General features: G+C 48.2%; 2 protein-coding genes across 3 annotated transcripts; one reads left to right on the forward strand and one right to left on the reverse strand.

Moving 5' to 3' along the window:
- Positions 1–290: 290 nt before the first annotated feature.
- Positions 291–15,553, forward strand: LOC124484057 (E3 ubiquitin-protein ligase UHRF1-like). 2 transcript variants are annotated; one of them, XM_047044759.1, is made up of 17 exons: positions 291–597; positions 4,747–5,208; positions 6,787–7,148; positions 7,209–7,364; positions 9,202–9,420; positions 9,624–9,733; positions 10,086–10,272; positions 10,460–10,583; positions 11,314–11,421; positions 11,573–11,677; positions 11,792–11,898; positions 11,990–12,152; positions 12,308–12,445; positions 12,630–12,861; positions 13,142–13,293; positions 13,445–13,543; positions 13,862–15,553. In XM_047044759.1, the coding sequence occupies exons 1-17, from the start codon at positions 445–447 to the stop codon at positions 14,006–14,008; spliced, it is 3,024 nt and encodes a 1,007-aa protein (XP_046900715.1). In that variant the 5' UTR covers positions 291–444; the 3' UTR covers positions 14,009–15,553. The 2 variants fall into 2 exon arrangements, with proteins under 2 accessions (XP_046900715.1, XP_046900714.1); XM_047044758.1 differs by having other exon boundaries at positions 6,787–7,364.
- Positions 15,554–17,194: 1,641 nt separating this feature from the next.
- On the reverse strand, positions 17,195–21,978 carry oaz1b (ornithine decarboxylase antizyme 1b). Its single transcript, XM_047044790.1, is given in 6 exon segments — positions 17,195–18,382; positions 18,835–18,920; positions 19,029–19,201; positions 20,157–20,243; positions 20,245–20,296; positions 21,772–21,978. Coding segments are annotated over 6 exon segments (657 nt in total). The 5' UTR covers positions 21,897–21,978; the 3' UTR covers positions 17,195–18,248.
- Positions 21,979–22,753: the final 775 nt, after the last annotated feature.

Consider the following 22,753-nt stretch of genomic DNA (forward strand, 5'->3'; position numbering starts at 1 on the left):
TCAATTGCGCATAAGTAGGCCTATAGGACCTAGCCTATAATTTTCATAGATGGCCGTCATAAAAGTAATTAAATAGACATGTAGGGCCTATTAGGCCGCTTTCTTTTTACAAATTCAGTTAGTGATCAGAAATGACAGCCGCAAAGATCCACCATGACAATCACAATATATTTGTGAATCGATCGATTAACGAATCAATCATACGATTTGAGCGGGACTTTCCTGGGCCCACCGACGCCTTGACGCCGCGCATGGTTTGACACAGCCACGTGACGCCCCAAAACCAGATTCAGACAAAACGAGTGAACCTCAACGTTCTCCCCTGCAGAGGAAGGCGCAATGGAGCACTGAACACTTTCATATATATCCCCCTTTCCCCAAACCCCTGGAATTGCTGTAAACATATTTCTGAAATATTTGTGGTGGTCCTTGGGCAGTGGAAAGATGTGGATTCAGATACGGACCATTGACGGAAAGGAGACACGAACCATAGAGGATCTTTCAAGGCTGACTAGAATTGAGTCTCTACGATTGAAAATACAAGATATCTTCAATGTAAACCCTGAACAGCAACGGCTATTCTATCGGGGCAAGCAGGTAAGCGCACACTATCACTTGTAGAATCATAGCTGAAATGTTTTCAGTTCCACTTTGCAGGAATATGCGATGACCATCCAACGCTCCATCGCCCTGGAGCTTCCTGTTTTGATGGGAATTCGCCAACAGTTCTTGCGCAAGAGCCGTTGGACGCAGTGTGCCAGACAGTGCCATATTCATACTCGGTTGTACACATGTGTCTACTAGGCTGTTACATTGTAATAATAGTCAGTGTGGTGCGTGCAGTAACGTCGCGAATGTGGGGCTTATTTACATTTTAGGCTTTTAGAGGGCCAGGAAAATATATCTTGGTAAAAATGCTGACCCAAACGTGGGAGACAGGTTGTTTTTGTATTATTATTATTATTAGTAGTAGTAGTAGTGGTATTGATAGTAGTATTCTTTTGTGGTCTAGGACTAATCTCACGCACGTCAATCTGAAGAACAATAGAATGCTGCCTAGGCTTATTCTGATATTTTTCTAGAGAACAGATCCTGTCCTCTGGCCCTCTCGTTGCCTTTGATAGGTTTCCTGCATGGGGAAATTATGAATTTATTTACGTTGGGGAGTATACGTAGCTCCACGTGCCTTCCGATCAACGGCAGTGATGTGCAGTGTTTACACACCCGCGCGCTGCTGGTTTGACCCTTGCGACGTCATTGCATAATGAGCACTGGTTATAGGCTCAATGCTATTGGACAGTTGCAAATGATCATGGTATCAATGTTTTGGTACAACTATTTACAATCTTAGACACGATTGTAAGTAGATGGTTAAGTGGAATTTGTTAACAATAGCCGAAAAGTTCAGCATCTGATGTTGAGCATGACATACTATGCTACAACATGGAGCTTTTTTTAGAAATCACTTTAAATGTATTTCAGAAAACGTCTTTGACTTATTTGGTATCAGATGGTGTGACAAAATGAGGTAGAAATGCAAGTGATTTACAAGGCTATTACCATGGACAGATGTTAGCTATACTGAGCCCCTCTTCCTCCACATAATTTGAAAAAGTTGAACATCACCAAATGGCAGCAGTGGTGAGTGGGTTGAACACCGTTGACGTCCCTGTGACACCCTAGTTACAGTCATGCCTGTGTGTGTGTGTGTGTGTATGTGTGTGTACGTGAGGGCCTGCCCACCTACTAACAGGCATTACATCTCAGTGATAATAAGTGGTGGGTGTAATTCTCTGTGCCAGCAGGCCCCAACTAACTGGTTGAGCCCAGCACTACTGTGTGGTGAATATCAAGGTGTTACAACTCAAATGACACAAGTAACGAAGAAACTGCCCCATCTGTATACCTGATTTAGTTACAGAGCTAGTCCTCAATTCAACAACCTAACACCAGAACAATGTGTCTTGTGTAAGGCCCAGTGCCTCATGTAGGGCATGTAGCTAGGCTGTATAGTAAGTGGTCTGAAACCAGAAGGCCTAGTTGCTGTTTCATAGATATTGGCCTGGATTTGAGTTACATTTGAATGGACTTTTTAGGTCTTTCATGTCATTTCCGTGTAGTTGGTTCACTTGTTGGGTTTGAACATTGTCAGGAGTGCTCAGGAGTTCAGGTCTGTTTAGACTGATGTGACTTGGTCTTTCCTGGACGGAGATTCCCTGAAACTCCGTTTTGTCAGGGGGAACAGCCGGAGTAAGCTAGATATGGAAAGACCGGGAGAACTGAAGAAGAAGGGGGTGTAGAGCGAATCGCTGAGACAGTGCCAGTTCTCGCAGTCAGTCAGTCCATCTGAATGGAATCTGCGTATTCGTAGAAATTAAGGAGCTTGATAGGTGTGTGTGTGTAGGGGGGTAAGCACAGTCTCCTAGTCTCACCAGGCCAGGGTTTATTCAGTCTTGTGTTGGATTGTGATTACAAATGTGACCTATTTCGTTTTTTCTGCTTTCTCCCTCTCTTTTGGCGGGTGGTAGGGGGAGGGGATGTGGGAGAGACGGGGGGGGGGGGGCATGGTCTGATTGAGCAGTGTGTTAAGGGTGTGCCCTTCCCAAATCCCATAATTCTCTGTCGCACTACGTGGAAGCTCTGTCTCGCCGAAGCCTGTTGTTCGAGAAATGGACACACAAAACAAATGTACACAAACACGGCACACACTAGCCTGCTCACACACACACACTCACACAAACAAACAGGCATCGACAACGTTGTCTATTAAGTAACAGGCACGCTCGATACAGCCATGTCTGTCCGCCATGTTTCCAGTCCGCTGTGATTTCCCAGACGTGGTGTTAGGTTGCCCTGCGGAGAACAACAGAATGACTCAACGGTCAAGGATTTAATATATTCAGGCAGGAAGTATAGGAGCTGTTCAGTCATTAGGTATACACTGTGTGAGATCGCTTCTGATCGGAGTCAGAGAAGCTACACTTGCACTGTCTGGAGGCTAGGGTCGAGAGTCTGAGGTATAGAGGTTGGAGCTGGTTGCTAAAGGCTAAGTCTAAAGGCTTGAGGTTTTGAGGCTGAAGGCTGGCCTCTCGAGGCTGGAAACTGGGGTAGGGTTTTCCAAGAATTTGATCAGAACTAAAAACACCATTCCTCTTTAAAATCGCTTTACCCCTTGAATTTGATACTTAATAATAATTTCTCATATAATACATAACAACACTAAATTAATAGTGTACTCTTTATTACTCTGTTTATAATTGTTGTCATGGTCGAAGCCCCCGCTGCTCCTAAAGCTGCCTGATGAGGAACTGGTTGCAGAGGTCCTGGGGCTCAAGAAGAGAGATTACAGAAGAGCTAATTGAATCTCAGTGTGCAGGTCCAGCAGCAGGCAGTGAGAGTGGTGTACCATGGGATTTGATGCCAATGACATATCTGAGCATTCTGGGTGATATAGATATACATTCTAGCCAGAACAAGACTCTTTGTCCTGGTTGCCATATATGTCTGTCTATATGTCTCTGTATATGTATGTCTCTCAGTCTCTCTGTTTATCGATATTGAATACCTCAGAGCAAAGGGAGACAGACAGGCAGTCAGACACATGGAAAGGTGACTGAGGCAACCTGTGTATGTTAATGTGTGAGACAATTCCCCCCCAAAACGTGGAAGAATCTAGATGAGGCTCTCTCTTGTCGCCAAGCCTCAGAGCTGTTCTCCCTCAGCAACAACAAGGGCATGAGCGGCGGCCATGTTGGTCTCTCGTACACGTTGGACTGGAGGGGTGGAGGGCTGGATGTTCTCTGTGGCGTTTGTAACGCTGACTTTGGTTTTCTGCTTCCCCACGTACGGACGGTATTTGCAGTCCCTATGTGTGCGTAGCACCAAATGCTCGGGGGGGGGGGGGGAGGTCAGAAGGAGACAGAGGTGGGAAACAGTGGATCGTAGTAATAATAAAAATAATAATAATGGCAACCAAACATTTCAGTGTTTTCTGGGAGGACATACGAAGAGCGAAGGGAAGCAGCCATTTTACTGACATGAAGCATGACTGTGGTAATTTGCTTTTTCACCCGCTGAAAGAGAGGATGGGAGGTAGGGTGGGGGTGTGTGGCGCGGGGTGGAGGGTGGAGGGGGGGGGGGTGAAGACAGAGACTGAGATTGTGTGTGTCTGTGGTTTTGGGTGGTTGGAAAGTGAAGGGGTGGTGTAAAGGATGGGGGGGTTGCTCTTTATTGGTTGCCATAGCAACCCTGTGCCCCCCCCACACACACACACACACACACACACACACACACACACACACACACACACACACCACCCCCCAGATTTATTTATTCATTTGAGGAACTGTGCATGGGAAGCAATGGTGCGACCGATCAGATAAAGTCCAATTTCAACTCAAATCACCAATCTCCGCATTTCTTTCTAGTTTGTTTCAGAGACTCTCTTCCTCCACACAAGAAAGACAAAAACAAGTATTGAACTGCAATTTGATTGCGTGTTCCCCCCACAGGGCAAAGAATCGGCGTAGCATTGAACATAGTTATGCAGACTCTGGAGCGATGGAGGCTGGGAACGAGAGTGGGAAGGTGTTGTAACAAAACACTTGGGTTGTGTACAGTACTGTTCCAGAGTGATACAGGGAGGAAGAGGTGCAGGGACATCATGGGCGTTTTCTGTGCTTTATTTACCACAGAGACGTCTGCCAGCCTCCAGACTGCCTAACCCCTCTCTCCTGTGTGTTTCAGATGGAAGATGGCCAGACTCTGTTCGACTACAACGTTGGTCTAAACGACATCGTCCAGCTGCTGATCCGTTCCCATGCCGACGCCCCTGACAGCCCCGCCCCCATGGACTGTGATGTAATTGCCTGCAGCTCGGCTCCGCCTGCTCCCCCTGCCGCCATTGCTGCTAACCCTTCTGCGCCTGTTACCGCGACAACCATCACCTCGAGCACAGTGGTTGTCATCAATAACAAGAACAGCGACAACAAAAACAACAGCGCAAACAAGTCGGACCCGACCCCCCCCACCGCCACCACCGCCACCACCGCCACCACCGCCCCCACCACCACCAGTAAGACCAGCACCAACAGCACCAGTGACACCAGAACCAACAATGGGTCCAAGTCCTCCAGCATGACACTAGACAACCAGCCGTCCACCTCCACCCGCTCGGCGCTGGTGGATCCAGGCATCGGCTTGTACAAGGTGAGCCCCAGGAACCGGACTGGAGTACAGCCACGAGGCCTCCAGAAAAATCTATGCAATTCTGAATTGGCTTGTTTTTTTTTAGAAGATGGTGACTGCCATTTTGACTGCCATTTGTATCCGTTTCACGGTTTGTTTGTTTTGTTTGTTTCGGTATACCACCACCTACTAGCAGAACAAAATACTCTGCTGCCCTATGCTTGCGTAACCGTGGTTACTGGCTAGTAGTGACCCTGTCATACCTGAGGTTTTTAGACTTGGCAGACGCCTCTGTTTCCCCGCATGCCACTAGCTCCATCGCCGTAGAGACCAATTGCTAGTTGCCGTGGAGGTTTCAGCTCCAGTTGCAGGTCCAGAAATGTGTGGCCTGTCTGCCTCCCTCCTACTTACCCCAACAGGCAGGATCAAGATGGTTGTGATAGAACGACAGTGTGAACAAAGTGACTTGGCTAGATCAAGGGTATCCAATGGTCCCTCATTTTAGAAAACCGGGCATACGGTTCAAAGGTTAAATGTTGAAACACACCTCCATCTTTGACCCGATGGCGGCGCTCCAGTGCTCAAGGGGCAGATATGAAACTCGCTGAAAAGGATCAAGGCTCTATCCTCAATGAGTGTGCCAATTCTTTGTTTACCATACGGTTCTAGGGGCTGCCATAGACTCTGATGCCAGAACAAGTCGCATAATATGGTAGAAACACAAGCAGCTTTGCTGCTTGGCCCACAATAAACAATGATGCCTGTCTCCTTTCTGTCGCTTTTGTGTTGCGTAGGAAAGTTCCTGCGTTAGAAACGCGTCTAACGATGGGCAGAATGCATAGACCTGTTGTTAAATAGATCAAACATCAAAGCTTATTTATATGAAACCAATCTGTCTGAACCAGGTTCGAGATATCTCTTTCAATTATTGCTAATATTTGGATATTTAGACCAGAGCGCTGAGGCATTTCACCCAGAGAATAAAGTTTAGTGTTGCAGATAGTGACTAGCAGCCATTACACCCACAGAGTACAGATTAACTTTGGTAGACTGCTACGAGTTGTCAGAGACATGCAGTGTTGGCCATGTAGCATGACGGTAACTGATCTCTGTTGGATCCTTGACAAGTTTCTTGTGAGTTGGCCCAGTCATCTGGCAGGCAGGGGATGAGGTGGAGGGCTGTACGGAGGGGGGATACCCAAGCATGTGTGACTCTGTTACAGCGTGGTGCCCCCAAAGCCGGTGTTTGGGAGTTCAAAAGCCGTCAGAAGGCCCAAACAAACAATTTATGTGACATATAAAAATCGAATTGTTGAAGTTAATAATTTCCCTAGTTTTCTTCGGAAGTCAGACCATGCTTCTCCAGGAGAATGTTTTGGGCAGTTGACCAAGTACCTAACCTGCACTGTCAGCTGGACGATGTCACAATTCTTCATCTACGTATAAATACCTTCTAAAGTTCCTTTGCCAAAGGTGTTCCAAACAGCTAGTCTTGGCTAATCACATTTTTGTTCTCTCTTCATTTAAAGGGGCAGTGCACAAACACTCCTCGCAAACTTTTTTCCCTCACTAATGTTGTTCTGTTCCCATCTGTTCCAGATGAACGAGCTGGTGGACTGCCGAGATGTGAGCATTGGCTCTTGGTTTGAGGCCAGCATAGAGAACGTGACGCGTGCCCCTAAGGTGCCCAAGGTCGGCCGCCCCAGCAAAAGGACTAATGGCAAGCTGGAGGCCAACCAGGACAGTAATGGGAACAGTGTTCTGAACTCTGACAGTGGGGCCTCCACCTCTCAAACAGACTGTACAACTGCAGCAGTGCCAGCTTCGGTCTTGGTCTCAACCCCAGCCAGAGCCCCAACAGCAACCCCATCTTCAACCCCAGCTCCAGCTTCAACCCCAACAGCAACCCCATCTTCAACCCCAGCTCCAGCTTCAACCCCAACAGCAACCCCATCTTCAACCCCAGCTCCAGCTTCAACCCCAACAGCAACCCCATCTTCAACCCCAGCTCCAGCTTCAACCCCAACCCCAGTCTCGCCCCCTGTTCCTGCCCCAGCCTCATCCCCAGCCTCAGCCTCAGCCCCAGGCACGGACACTATGGCCACGGGCTCAACTCCACCCACAACCCCAGCTAAAGACAGAGAGGAGGATGTAATCTATCATATCAAATATGAAGAGTAAGTCTCCAGGGAGAGGAGGGGGACATCCACCTCTAGGGTTAGAATATAGCATGTCTTATTGATTGGGGTAAAGATATAAGACAACTGTTAAATTGTTCAAATATTTGACATTCAGGGCCAGGTTCACGACTCTCTAATTGACGTAGTTTAGCTGTACACAAGAAAAGTGTGCCTTTTTGTATATTATTAGCACATGTTGCGGACGAGGCACAACTACAGTCTCACATCTGTGAGTTATTAACGTAACCACTTTTGGGGTGGGTTTGGTGTCTTGCTCGCGCCCAATTAAGCAGAAATAATCCCACATTTCGGGTGGCAAAGCCTTACAATGAGAGCCCACAATGCTTTGCGTCCGGATGAAGCAGATTGTGTATGTTTGTCTGTAGGGGGGGGGGGGTGGGGGACTAGTTTGAAACCGCATGCTTTAGTTGTCTTCCCTGTAGCTGGTGGGTGCTGGTGGTGTAGTGGGTAAACAGGACTTGAGCTACGATTAGGAGTCGTCCCTCTCTCGTTCTCGCTCGCGTCTTGATATCTTTTTTATCTCTTTCTTCATGCCCCTTTTTCCTCATTTTCTCCGTCAAATTCATTCAGAGGCAGCCGTTTCCACGGCAACCGTGGTAGTTCTCTCCACGGAGCGTTGCCCTGTTCCTCTCTTCTCCTCCGCCACTCTAATTGCCGCTGCCTCCAAAAAATAAAAAATGCAGCCGTCGCCGGCGGTGAGCGATTTGTGTGCACGCACACACACACACAGACACACAGACACACACTGTGGAAGCTACGTTTTGCCCGTCTCCAACCATCCGCCATGTTCTGGCTTGATGAAGAATGTTTCCTTTTTTACTGATGACCTTGAGCTTTTCTCTCTCTCTCTCATTTCCTCCTTTTTGCTGACTGGCCCTCCCTCCTCTGCTTCTCTGTGAGGTGCAGTTACTTGTTGGCTTTGTGTGCTTTGCTTCTGGTTGTCTTTGGCTCCCCTAGAGCCTACACACACTGCCCCACAGCCTCCAAACCCAGCCTCTTGTCAGCCTCACAACCCTGGCCCAAAGAGGACCCTGTTTGTTTGGCCCGGGGGGGGGGGGGGGGGGGGGGTTCCAGCTCTCTGCTCTCACAGGCAGGAACAGACCAGCCTTGAGAGCAGGAACCCACAGATAACGGAATGCAGAAATGTAAAAGCAGATTTTGCACCTGTCATTCTGGAAGAAGCATAGTTGGTATTCATTTTATTGGTTCACACGCTCAGCATTTTAAACACATTGTTGTGAAAGTGATGTTTATATGATATCATGATATTTGTGAGAATTTGAATGAAGCTTGTCAGACTCCTCACAGTTCGTGCATTTCCAGAATATCCACATTAAATCCAAATGCATGAAGGAACAGCACACATGGTCATGGTGGGAAGCTGCTTTTCATAAACGCAGCTTCTTCTACAGACAGTTAAAAGGATGCCAGGTCACACATGCTGCAACATGTTCATTACCTCCAGAGCTATCCGACACGGTTACGGTGAAGGGACACGAGCAGGAGGTGGAGACAGTTTGGTCACGCTGCCCCCTGTGGTGTGGAGCACTAATTACATCGAGTCACACCAGGCAGCTGGCAGCTGTTAAGGCTTTAATGATGGACCATGCCTCTGCTCTCATGTCCTCTCCTCCCCCTCTCTCTGTCCTCTCTGTCCTCTCTCTGTCCTCCCTGTCCTCTCTCTGTCCTGTGTGTCCTCTCTCTGTCCTGTCTGTCCTCTCTCTGTCCTGTCTGTCCTCTCTCTGTCCTGCCTGTCCTCTCTCAGTCTGACTGAGACCTGACAGACAGTGACAACGTTGACTGTCCTCCTCAGCTACCCCGAGAACGGCGTGGTGGAGATGCGTCCGCCCAACGTGCGTCCCCGGGCGCGCACCCTGCTGAAGTGGGACCAGCTCGCCGTGGGTCTGGTCATCATGGTGAATTACAACATGGAGACGCCGGAGGAGAGGGGCTTCTGGTTCGATGCCGAGATCACGGCGCTCAACGAGATCTCCAGAACCAACAAAGAGCTGCGCGTGAAGATACTGCTGGGGTAAGAGAAGCCAAAGGGAGGGGAGGAGGAGGAGAACAAGTGAGAGGAATAGGAGAGGGCTGTGAGCTGAGAAGGGAGAGTAGTATGTAAGCGTGTAGACGCAGTAAAGGGAGGGAGTGAGAGAGACATCTTGCTGTCAATTGTTTAAAAAGAACCACACCCTTTCTCCCTCCCCCCCCCCTCGTTCACTTCCTCTCCCCCAGAGGACCTGGTGATGTCATCGCCGACTGTAAGGTCCTCTTCCTGGATGAGGTGTACCAGGTGGAGAAATCTGGAGCCCCACCCCTCTCTGCAGCTGATGGACAGTTCAAACGTACGCCTCCGGCCAATTACACCAAGCTCCACTGAGCTCAGCTCCAGTCAGAGCCCTGGTCCAACCCACTCACCAATCCAGCCAATCACTTATGAAATTGGGATACACCAGCCAATGGCAGTTAGAATAGGAGCCCCCATAGCCTGTTTTTTTACATTAACTTTTTGAGTAAAAAATTTGAGTAGTGTTTGGAAACTGGATGTTGCCCTTGATCCTGTGTACGTGTGTGTTTTTACACGTGTGTGTGTGTGTCCACGTATCTGTTTGCGTGCGTGCGTGTTTCTTGTCTGTGTGCTTGCGCATCTGTGTGTGTGTGTGTGTGTGTGTACGTTCTGTGTGCGGTGGGATCCAGGGAAGAGCGGGCCGGAGTGCAAGCACTGCAAGGCGGACCCCGAGTCGGAGTGTCGCTTCTGCTCCTGCTGCGTGTGTGGAGGGAAGCAGGACGCCAACATGCAGCTGCTGTGTGACGAGTGCAACATGGCCTTCCACATCTACTGCCTCAACCCTCCCCTGGCCACCATACCTGACGAGGAGGACTGGTGAGCAAACACAGAGGCACTCACGTACACACACACGCAGGCGCGTGCCCTCATATCGACACGTAAGCAGTGCGCACGTAAGCAAACACACACACACACACACCCTCGTCCGGCCGTTTGCCAAAAGCATGACTTGAACCTGTGTTAAATGTCAACGTTAATATGTGTGTGTGTGTTCATCTGGCAGGTACTGCCCTACCTGTAAGAATGACACCAGCGAGGTGGTCAAGGCTGGAGAGAAGCTGAAGGCCAGTAAGAAGAAAGCCAAGATGCCCTCAGCCCACACTGAGAGTCAGAGAGACTGGGGCAAGGTCAGACACTCAGACACAAATATCCACACCCACACAGACAGATATCCACACAAACACACACACAGATATCCACACACACACACACACAGACAGATATCCACACACACACACACACACACACATCCACACAGACAGATATCCACACACACCCACACAGACAGATATCCACACACACACACAGACAGACAGATATCCACACACACACACAGACAGACAGATATCCACACACACACCCAGACAGACAGATATCCACACACACACCCTCCACACGGGCAGAGTGATGTAGATTGGCTCTCTCTTGGTCTGACTATGCACTGATTATAAACTGCTTCCATCTCCTGCTGGGCTGTACCACGCTGTGTGTGTGAGAGAGAGACTGCGTGTGGCAATGCTATTAACAATCACTCAGCGGAGTTCAGAGTTTTCTCAGAGCAGTAAGGAGAAAGGCTGTTGTTTTCCAGAAGGGGAAACTGCGAACTTCAGCATCTCGTCAAACGTCCAGTCTGACTCAGAGTTCTGCCACATCTGGCTTTGATAGAGGGCACTGATTCACCAGTTATAAAGGAAGTGTCAAATGGAGAGGATTGTTTTGAGAGGAGGGGGGGGGGGGGGGGGTGTTAACTGTAAATGACGGTACCACGACGGCCCCTCACACATACATATGTCTCGTATACATGCCATGTAAGCTCGGCCCTTTGGTACTGTGTTGATGAGGCTGATGCTGTTTCAGGGTATGGCCTGTGTGGGGCGCACTAAGGAGTGCACCATCGTCCCCTCCAACCACTATGGGCCGGTACCCGGGGTCCCTGTGGGAACCACCTGGAAGTTCCGTGTTCAGGTGAGCTAATGACCGCCCCTTCACCCCCCTTTCATATAAGTGATATGGACCTGATTCTTCCTGCAGTCAGCTCTTCATCAATGCCCCTCCTCTCTTCCTCTCTCTCTCTCGCCCTCTCCCCCCCCCTCCCCCCCCCCCCCCCCCTCCCCAGGTGAGTGAGGCGGGCGTCCACAGACCCCACGTGGGCGGTATCCACGGACGTAGCAACGACGGTTCCTATTCGCTGGTGTTGGCTGGGGGCTTTGAGGATGAGGTGGTAGGTTGTGCTGTCTCTCTCTCTCTCTCTCTCTCTCTCACTCTCTTCCTTCAGTCCGAATAGATTCAAGCAAGCAGAAAAGGTTTATCATGCGTGCGTGTGTGTGTGTCCCAGGACAGGGGAGATGAGTTCACCTACACAGGGAGCGGAGGTCGTGACCTCTCAGGGAACAAACGTATCGGGGAGCATTCCTTCGACCAGACCCTCACACACATGAACAGGTATTGTACCGCCCGGCCGGCCGACCCCATATTCACTTCTCTATTGGGAGCCCTGACCTTTGACCCCCCCCCCCCCCCCCGTGCCCTGCAGGGCGTTGGCTCTGAACTGCGACGCACCGCTCAACGACAAGGACGGGGCGGAGTCGAGGAACTGGCGCGCTGGAAAGCCAGTCAGGGTGATCCGCAGCTCCAAGGGTCGACGCATCAGCAAGTATGCCCCAGAGGAGGGCAACCGCTACGACGGCATCTACAAGGTGACACAACAAGGACACTGGAAGGGGGGTGCATTTGATTTATGTCATCCATGTTGGCTGCACTTGATTTAATTTCCCCAATGAAAATGAATCAGTGGGCCAGTCCTGTAAGTGCTTAATGTGTGTGTGTGTGTGTGTCTGCGCACGTCTTTCAGGTGGTAAAGTACTGGCCGGAGATTGGAAAGTGCGGTTTTCTGGTGTGGCGTTACTTGCTGAGGCGTGACGACCTAGAGCCCGCCCCCTGGACGCCGGAGGGTCTGGAGCGAATCAAGAAGCTGGGCCTGGCTGTGCAGGTGAGCAGCGAAGGAGCCTCGTTGGCTCACCCTGGTAGTGAATACTGATCTCTGATTGGCTGGGTCTGTAATTGCTCATCTCAAATCTCTGATTGGCCGTCTTTGTCGTTGGATGCTCCTCCCTGGCCGTTGATTGGCTGTGCGCATGAGTGAGTCCCGTGGCTGATTGGGTTGGTTTCTGTAGTATCCACCAGGCTACCTGGAAGCCATGGCCAACAAGACCAAGAAGGAGGCCAGTGTCCGGGGGGGCAGCTCCACACGAGGCAAACGACACGCAGGGCGGGGCCGGCCTCGGATACACCCCAGGAAGAAGGTGAAGGAGGAGGAGGAAGAGGAGGAAGAGGAGGAGAAGCCGGCAGCCAAGAAGGAGGAGGGCCCTCAGAGTAACGGCAGTCAGAAAGAACCCAAAGCCCCAGGTAGGTGGGACGACAGCAGCAGGGATCCGTCTTGTCTACGCTCTTGAGAGCTTGTCCTTCCCTCCTGGATGACTGGGGACAGCTGTGAAGCCGGCTGATTGTAGGAAGGACTGCACCGACGACGGCTGACTCCATGAACTCGGGACTCCAAAAATGACAATTCCACTGTGTGTCAATGAATCTCCCTCTAGAATCTTTCGCCGAAACCCCTTCACGATTCCTGACGTGTGGCCTTTGCTGTTTGCCTGCCTGCCTGCGTGTGTGTTTGTGTGTGTGGCAGACGTGTGCGTGGCTCTGGTGGAGCCGCCGGCGAAGCGCGTGCGCGTCGAGGAGGCCTTCCAGCTCTCTGAGAGGCAGCAGGAGCTCATCAAGGAGGACACGCCCAACAAGAAAGTCTGGGACGAGGCCCTCAACTTCCTGGGGGAGGGGCCTGTATGACACATTAACGGCAACAATAAAAGGAATCATGACGAGAACGTCGACATGGCGTGTGATGTGTACATGGTAACATGTGACTCCATCTTCAATAGTTGTCCCTCTTGTCTCCCCCCCCCTCCCTCCATCTTCCTCTCTCTCCGTCTAGAACTTCCTGAGGAAGGTGGAGCAGACCTTTATGTGCGTGTGCTGCCAGGAGCTAGCCTTTCAGCCAATCACCACTGTCTGTACCCACAACGTCTGCAAGGTATGTGTGTGGGCCCTCTCAAGACATTCCTCCAAGGGCATTTTATGAGTCTACTGAGCACATTTAAACTACATAATTACCATTATTAACCTACTGGCTTCTCTCTCCCTCCCTCTCTGTCTCTCCCCTGCTATCTCCTCCTCTCTTTCTCTCGCTCCCCCTGCTATCTCTTCCTCTCGCTCCCCCCTGCTATCTCTTTCTCTCTTCCTCTTTCTCTTCCCCTCTCTCTCTCTCTCTCTCTCTCTCTCTCTCTCTCTCTCTCTCTTTTTCCTCTCTTTTCCTCACCTTTTCTCTCTCAACCCCCCTCCTCCTCTTCAGAGTTGTTTGCAGAGGTCGTTCCGGGCGGAGGTGTATAGCTGTCCCGCCTGTCGTCATGACCTGGGGAAGGACTACGTCATGGTCCTCAATAAAACACTACAGAGACTGCTGGACCAGTTCTTCCCCGGATACAGCAAAGGCCGATGAGACCCACACACACACACACACATTAGTATGCACCCACGCTGAAACATTCTGTATATGTTCATGTATACATCGGTACATCTAGATGCATACACACACACACACACACGTGCGCGCACACACGCAAACAAACCCTCCATTGGCGCCCGACAGTAAGGGGCCGATCCTGTCTGTTGAACTCTGTTGGACTGTCCTTGTTAACTTCACCAGCCGAACACATGAATCTCAAGTCCCTAGAACAGTAACCACCCAGACACACAAACTCCCCTCTCTAAACTCTCCCACCCCTCAGTGAACTCAACCCTCCAGGGAGTACCCCCCCCCCCAGCCCCGAGCAGCCCCTCTCCTGACACCTCCCTTGGGCCCCAGGTCCTGCCATCTCGCCCCTCCTGCCCTGCCCCACCCAGGCTGTCTCAGAGTGGAGCCTGCTGGGTTGCCCTGGGGTGTCATGGAGAGATTCCTCCAGGATCCTCCAGGGGTCAGTGTTGGCCTTAGCTCCATCTCTCAACAGGATTTGAATTATGAAGGATTCATGAACCACGTTTGAACCAGGCTTTGACACTCACTACTCATTTTAATAGAAAAATATTTGAAAAGGGCAATCAAGGACATAATCCCCCTGAACTTTTCAGATTGAAAATGTAATTGACCTTTAGTTTTGAGTGCAGCAGAGAGGATGCTAACTAGCTAGCTGTGCTATTGTTGTAAGGACAGGTCCTATGTGTTACCACACGTGTTGGCTACACATGTAAGCTAACTGCACACACTAGCTATACAAGCTAACCCATTCCTTCATTTGTCCAGATCCAAACAGCTAATTTCAAGATGTTCATACCCATGCACCCCCCCCCCCTCCCACTTAATTTGTTTATTTGTTTGTGGTGATGTCCTCAATTTTCAAATCAATTCAGGATTCTTTTTCAAAGACATGCAAGTGATGCTATGGACTGTGCAGCAGCCAACTGTGATGTGTGCTTCTTAACACTCCTTTCCTTCTATCCTTCCTTCTTTCCTCCCGTCCTTCCTCCCATCTGTCCTTAATCCCTCCCTTCCTTCTGCCCGCCTCTTAAAACGCTTAAATACCGGTCAGAAAATATGTTCCTTTCAGCCTCAACTGGCAAATTGCTTTTCTCTGTGAACTGTGCTCAGTCCTCTCCTCCCCTCCCCCCCCCCCCCCCCCCCCGTGAGGGCTCCAGTCCCTCTGTACAGTACAGTTGTAGATGTTGTGTGGACGTTCTGCTTCAGCTTACGTGTTGTTGTGTTCTATGTTTCTATTGCACTTACTGACAAAAAGAGATGTTGGGAAAAATAATAAAAAAGTCACATCTAATTTTACTATAATGCTTTACTCAAAAGTATGCCATTTCATTTCAGTTTACTTGCCTACTCCATATTTTAATCATTAGTTCTTTTTTATGTGGCAACCTTTTACTTTAGCTGCTCTGACAGCTTGAAGAGTTTCATTGCTTAATATTGTGATCGGAAATTTTATACATGGTATGATAATACTTCATATGTACCTATTAAATATTTTGATTCCAAAAAGTGGGTCTGCCTTTCAAATCTGTTTATTGACATTGTTAGTTATGATGGACACATGTGGAGCTGTGTACTAACGTTCTCACACACACTATTTTTTCTCTCCATCAGATACTCTTTCTCTTGTCTCCTTCTCACCCTCTCACCTTCACGGGCATTCCCAATCGTATTCACACATTCTTCACACACACACACACACAACTTCTCCCCCTGAAACACATCCACATCAAGTACCTGTTGAAGCTGGATTCTGTTGTGGTGTCCCATGGTTGCTAAGGGAACGGCTGCCATGACGAGAATGGGGCCGATTATTGGGCTGACGGTTGACTTGGCAGACGTGTGTGTAACACGCCGGACACACATCTGTGTCAGAATTACACAGAGGACAGGGGAGGGTTCAAGTTGATTTGGTTCAGCCACAGCGTCTGTCTCACGGTCTCAGACTCTCGGTACAGAAAGGAAAGATGACCCACAGGAGAGTGTTTCAACAATCTAGTACACTCACAGGGTCTGAGGTCAACAGAACAGTCAACCAGTTGGGAAACTGTGGTATATGGAGTGGGCTTTAGTGATACACCCTCCATCCCTTCAAAACAGGAAGTTGCCTAAGATCACTCACGACAAAATGGGGAAGATGTTGGAGGGGAAGTCCTGCTTCTTGACGTCAGAATCCTCTGGTCTCTGTGGAGAAGAGACCCCTGGTGGTGAAAGTGTGCCAGTGAATGTTGCGGTACAATCTTCCAGTTTGTCACTTCCATCACTTGTTGCTCTTGAGGGACAGCTTGAGACTGACTCTAATCAGCAGCTGATGATTGATCCTCTTGGTCAGTTAAATGGGCTGTCAGTCACAACTGGGCCTTACAGCTGGGTGGTTCTCCAGGAACAGGGTTAGAAACACCAACAGGGTTAGAAGCACCAACAGGGTTAGAAACACCAACAGGGTTAGAAACACCAACAGGGTTAGAAGCACCAACAGGGTTAGAAGCACCAACAGGGTTAGAAACACCAACAGGGTTAGAAGCACCAACAGGGTTAGAAACAACAACAGGGTTAGAAACACCAACAGGGTTAGAAGCACCAACAGGGTTAGAAACACCAACAGGGTTAGAAGCACCAACAGGGTTAGAAGCACCAACAGGGTTAGAAACACCAACAGGGTTAGAAGCACCAACATGGTTAGAAACACCAACAGGGTTAGAAGCACCAACAGGGTTAGAAGCACCAACAGGGTTAGAAGCACCAACATGGTTAGAAGCACCAACAGGGTTAGAAGCACCAACAGGGTTAAAAGCACCAACAGGGTTAGAAGCACCAACAGGGTTAAAAGCACCAACAGGGTTAAAAGCACCAACTCATTTAGCATTTGCTTAACCTTCATTGTTATTTAGAAAATGTTCATTGTTCCACTCATTGCAGTGGTAACAGTCCAACCCCACTATCTTGCCCAAATCCCCCCCCCCCCTCCATAGAGAACTGGGTCCCAGTCAGAGTGGAGGTCTTCCCCCTCAATGTGTTTTGATCAGAAGAGGTCATCCATCTCTAACACGGCTTAACCCGTCTCTGCATACCCACAGCAGCCAGTCCTTCCCACACTGAGCACCAGAAACATGCATGTAGCACGTGTGTGTAGTAAAGCTTTCACATGGATGGTTTACTTTTCAGATTTTTATTATCACAGAAGCACAACAGGTACCACTATGCAGGTGAACATCAATATGAAAAACAGAAACTGTATTTTTAAAGGAATGCTAGTCCAAAATCTGATCAAAACATCACAGCAATAGTTGTATTTCTCAACAAAAACAAAGAAAAGCTGATGCTACTACAATGTCAGGTATGTGACAAGAACAAAGCTAAATGAACCCACTTTGGATCTTCCCAACTTACATATATATGGAAGTATATCTTTTATTTTAGCTTTGTACCAAATTCAACCCCGTTATGATTATATAATTAATTCAAATTGCAGCACCCTAACAGTGATACAACAGCATTCACCTGTGCCCTCTGACTCACTCTGATAAACTAAGGTCAACAACCAGCTATAAAGTACCAAATATTGGGTATGTTGCTGAAAAGCAATTAACAAATACTCATATCACAATAACCATGTTTTATGACTATGAAAAACGATATTAGCGCTCATTATCAAATTGATTCCATTAAAACACCGGTTAATCTAAAATTAGGAGAGGGGCTTATTTGACAAACGTTTTTAGCCAATGAAATTTAAGCTGGAGTACCCATGCGTAAACCTGATGACCTTGTTGTACATTCAAGAAATAAAGAAAACATCCTCCTCTGTCTTTCATCAAAAACGAACTAAAATCGAGGAATAACAAATGAAACAAACAAAACAAGACATTGATTGGTAGATATGAGAATTGCAATATGCTCATAAGTCAAAAACAACGGTTCCCTCTATTTAACTGTCTGAAAGATACCAATAACCTAGAATAACAGCCAAATCAACAGATAAGAGCCAGATCCAGCCACACATGAAAACAGAATAACACGGCAGTCTAAACTAGTCCTGGGAAAGAAAAGCAGAGAGGGATGTTCAAGCACTTGGGTCGGGAGGAGAGATGGGGGCTTTGGGGCGGTTAAATGTTGGGGTAGTTGGTGTCTAGATATGGGGAGCCAATAGGGGATGGGCAGTGAGGGTAGGATGAGGGAGGGAGGGGGGGGTTGGGTGGCCAGGTTGCTACTCCTCGTCAGAGGAGGAGTCCCTGTCGAAAGTGTAGGCCATGAAGAGGACGTCGGTGCGAGGTGGGACAAGGGCGTGGCCAGGTTTCACCATCTCAAAGCCCAGGAAGCTGAACGTACGCAACAGCTTGGCTACAGGAAGAGAGACAAAAGGACATTGTTCCATACTGCTCCACCTCAACACTGTTGCATTCTATGGCATTGTAGCTTACTGCTATACTCCTAGTGCTACATTGTTATATACTACTGTCCAATAACACATTACTGGTCTGTTAAATACGATTACGCTGTTACATACTGCGACACACTTACACAACACTACAGATCCCAAATACTGCTAATTTACTGACAGATGCCCCATTTGGGACAGGAGGGAAAAACGCCATGTCACATCAGCTTGGTTTAGAGTGGGGAAGCGAGAAGCACACTTATGTAAGATCTGTTCACACAGGCTTAGCTGGAGGAAGAGGAAACAGGGAAATACAGAGGCCTAAATAAAAGCATAACAATAGGACTTGCTCCTCTAGGTGTTTCTAGTGAAAGGAGGTGGGTCGGACGGGCGTTTGCGGACAAGTGGCCGGTACCTCTGTCATCTCGGTTCTTGTAGAAACAGACAAAGACACTGACAACTTTTAGGTGTTCTTCGGCGTACTCCAGGAGAGCTGCAAAACTGGAGGAGGAGAAGAAGAAGACACGAGCGGGAAGATGACAGGACTGAACAGAAGACGTTCAAACACGAGCTTCGGAGAGGGAACTCCACAGACACACACACACTCACCTCTCCTTACTGCCCTCAGGGAGAGGTTCCAGAGGGATCTCCACGTACAGGGCGCTGCCACTCAGCACCGCGGCCCACTGGACCACCCTGGAAGCTGTGGGCCGGCTCTGGAAGTGGAGCATCCCGGGCCGACCGCTGCCCGGAGGCTCCTCCCACACCGTCAACTTCCTGTCCTGGGAAAAAGTCCAAACGGACATTTAAAACATGGGGAATGAAGAAAAAAAAACAAGCAGGAAAATGTCTAGATGTATACACCTTGGAGGCATCAAGTAAACTAAAACTGAAACAGTGAGCCTGAAAGAAAAAGAAAACTGGTTGAACGACACATAGCCGAGGTTCGGTTTTGGTAGAACTACCAGCTTGAGAACGTGCGTCTGGGTGGGTCGAGGCTTGCCTGAGGACTCCCAACAGAGGGGAGAGAGACAGGACGGGTGCACGTCCATTCTCAATAGTGGACTCCTTCCCAAGCCTCCTCTTGTACACACTGGTCTGACACAGCCCAAGGAGTTAACACAATGTTCAAGAGGGTTTCAGATTCCACATTCCTGTCCAATTTAGCCCCGTCAGCTTCGGCGGACATGGGCGCACGACGCCATCCACACCCCACCCAATCCGATACATCAAAACAAAGTCGACTCTGTAAACGAGGAAGTGAACGGGGAGGCCATGTGACAGGATTTGGGTTTTGGCAGGACTGCCAGAGATCCTGTCTCCGCTTCCTGCTCTGGTGGTTTGTTTTGAACACAGCTCAGTGGTGAACAATAACAATAACACAGAGGCCCGGCGCTGCCGTTTGTGTGGGAGCCGTCGTTAGCTTCCAGGCATATTGTTGTCGGCCATGGGGAAACGTTGGAGGGGGGGGGGGTTCTCACGCGCTTAGCTCGACTGTGGAAACGGGTGCCTGAGGGCACATTCAGCTCAAACATCACTACTCCGCCCGGAGAGTTCACAAACTTTTTATGTGCTCGGGGGAGGGGTGGGGGTGGGGGGGGGGGACTACAATCACCTGAAGACAAGTATTTTGGTGCTCTGTCTCCATACATGTCTCTGGAGTAGTTTGCCAGTTTGTCTGTGCGAGTGTCTGTGTGCATCAGAGTGTGGGGACGGAGGGGGGGCCGTGGAACTCACTGCGTAAAGGGTCCGAGCTGAAGGAGTGTGATCCCGTTGACCATTCCCTCGCCCACCTGGGATCTTCAGAGGTGGGAGAGGGTCATCAGGAGCACGACAGAGGCACCGGACCCAGGGTACTACTGCAGTGGAGGGACAGGCTGCATACACAAGAACACCCGTTTAAGAGACACAAATAACACCGTCAAACATACAAATAACACACAATAACACACAGCAAAGTTAGACAGCTACAAACACAAAGTCAGAGAGAAGTCCTTATTACGTAGAAGTTTTTGTATAAAGAAATTGTAGAAAGATTGGTAGCTACAAGCAACACTCACAGTTAGATATACACAAAACAAACTGGTAGATACATACGAATAACAGTCAGACAGATACAGCGCGATGTAAATAATTTAGGGAAGAAAAGGGAACGAATTAACCTTCCATGCGCAAAGGTGAGTGGTTTCAATGCGGCTGTAATGTGCGGCGCAGCGCTCAAACTAACTAGGGGTTGCGTAACAACCTTGGAATTTGACGCGTCTGCGTTTCAGGGCTGGAATGTAATAGGGCGGCCTTCACTGACCCGACTAACAAGCAAATATGTTTAGGGACGGACGGACCAACAGGCAAATACATAACGTGCATGCAAAACCAAACTGGTCATATCTGGTCCGATTTACAAAACGGTCTGATGTATTTATTTAACCAACAATAGTGCCCCTGCATGCATTGTTGATTTTAAGCTATTGAATAATGATTAAATTAAGAATTTAACTGCCCGCATCGTCGAGTGTTGCTCCACATTTTGCTGATCAAGAATAGGCAAGTAACTGCATCTGTAATTTGGTGGGGATTGCACAAGTGACACAAATCTGCCACATTTTTGTTAAAGTTCTGCAACGTATGTCACCCTCAGACGTTGGTTACGGTTGTAACGGGAGTAGTTGGCATCACCAGGAAAGACGAACGGTAGTCATAATTGTGACTCTCTGCCAAACCCTGCTCAAAATCAATTGGTCAACAATATTGAGAACGGATGTTGAAATGTTAGCTGTAAGCGTCTACTGTAAAAGCTTTCAGAAGATAGACATGAAGTAGGTAATCTTCCCTACTGTAGAAAATCTCGGGCCTTTACATTTAAGATGCTAGTTATACAGCAACTGGACAATTAGCGATTCATAGATAGATGGCATTCCTGTGTCATAAAAAATATATACTGTATCGCGCATCTCAAATTATATCAACGTATGCGGATGCCTGTAAAAAATAAAAAAAATAAGAATAAATTGCAAACTTCCGATCTACAGAGTAGCAAAAATAATTATCATAAGCAGTGTTGAAAGTGACGTAGCTACTGCGAGCTATCCAGCTAGCATCAAGCTACGGAAGATGGCAAGTTATTTAATGATTATAACGATTCCGGTTACATCTGTGCCATATCCGAACGTATATTTTTAAGATAAAAACACCGCCTCGAGATCAAATACGCAACCATAGATTATACAACGTATAACGTTTGCTATATTTGGGATCCCCAATCGCACTGAAAAACACCCCTCCCCCACTGGTACAGTAACTGGCTGGCTAGCTAGCCACTTGTCAGGTGGCTATTTTTTCCGTCTTCACTTACTTGCCAATCATGTCACAAATACTACTACTTAAATCCGCCATTGTAGTAATATACTGCTGTTTTCCTTCTTTTTCGCGAGCAAAGCAATGACTGTTTAGGATCCGCTGGAGGTTGGATTTTACCATCCGGCCTCGGAGAGAGACACGACGGGCTGACTTATCGCTGCTATGGTCGGCAGACGAATAAACCAACGGTGTATCGGCGCAGCAGCAAGTATCCGGGCAGAGATTCTAGAAGTTAATCAAGATAGTCCATTGGTCATTTGTAGGGAAGTAGCTACAACCCCTTTCAATGATTTCCAGAAACGTATCTTCATGATGGAATTTGTTATTGAAAACAATAAACAGATTGGGTATAATAATAAAAATACATTCTGAGACACGTCAAAGGGAAACTGTCTGAAAGAAATAAACATAGCAGCCTATACAAATTTATGGCTACCATTAGCAAGACATCCTTCTATACCTTTTCTTAGAAGCTTACTATTATTTATGTTTTATTTGTATTTTTCAAACGTTCAAATCTATTTAGAAAATTGGTTGAAATATGAATGATAAGTGAGACAGAGTGCAAATGTAAGCATGTACTATCAAAACCAATGGAAGAGCGCAGTCCTTGCACGCATATTTTTCGCGGGATGAAGACATTTTCGAACGCTTGTCAACCATCTTGGTAGTAACATGAGAAAAACAACTGATACGTACGGAGGTGAAGATACGTGGGGGCGTCTAGTGGAAAAATACCAAGGCCAGTCGAACTAACAACAAAGGACAGTTGGGTTGAGGTTGTTCACAACAAGCAAAAAGTTGACTTTTTTTCTGTGCAGGACCCAATGAGGCATATATTTTACAATTACTTAATTACATAATTGTGATAAATCATAAAGACTGAATGCAATCGAGATTAATCTTCACAAAATGTGTACATAATCAGAATAATTTGCATGACTAACTGAATAATGTAATGCACATTGGCATAGGCA

The sequence above is a fragment of the Hypomesus transpacificus genome, chromosome 22 (genome assembly GCF_021917145.1).
Source record: "Hypomesus transpacificus isolate Combined female chromosome 22, fHypTra1, whole genome shotgun sequence".
Classification (NCBI taxonomy): Eukaryota; Metazoa; Chordata; class Actinopteri; order Osmeriformes; family Osmeridae; genus Hypomesus; species Hypomesus transpacificus.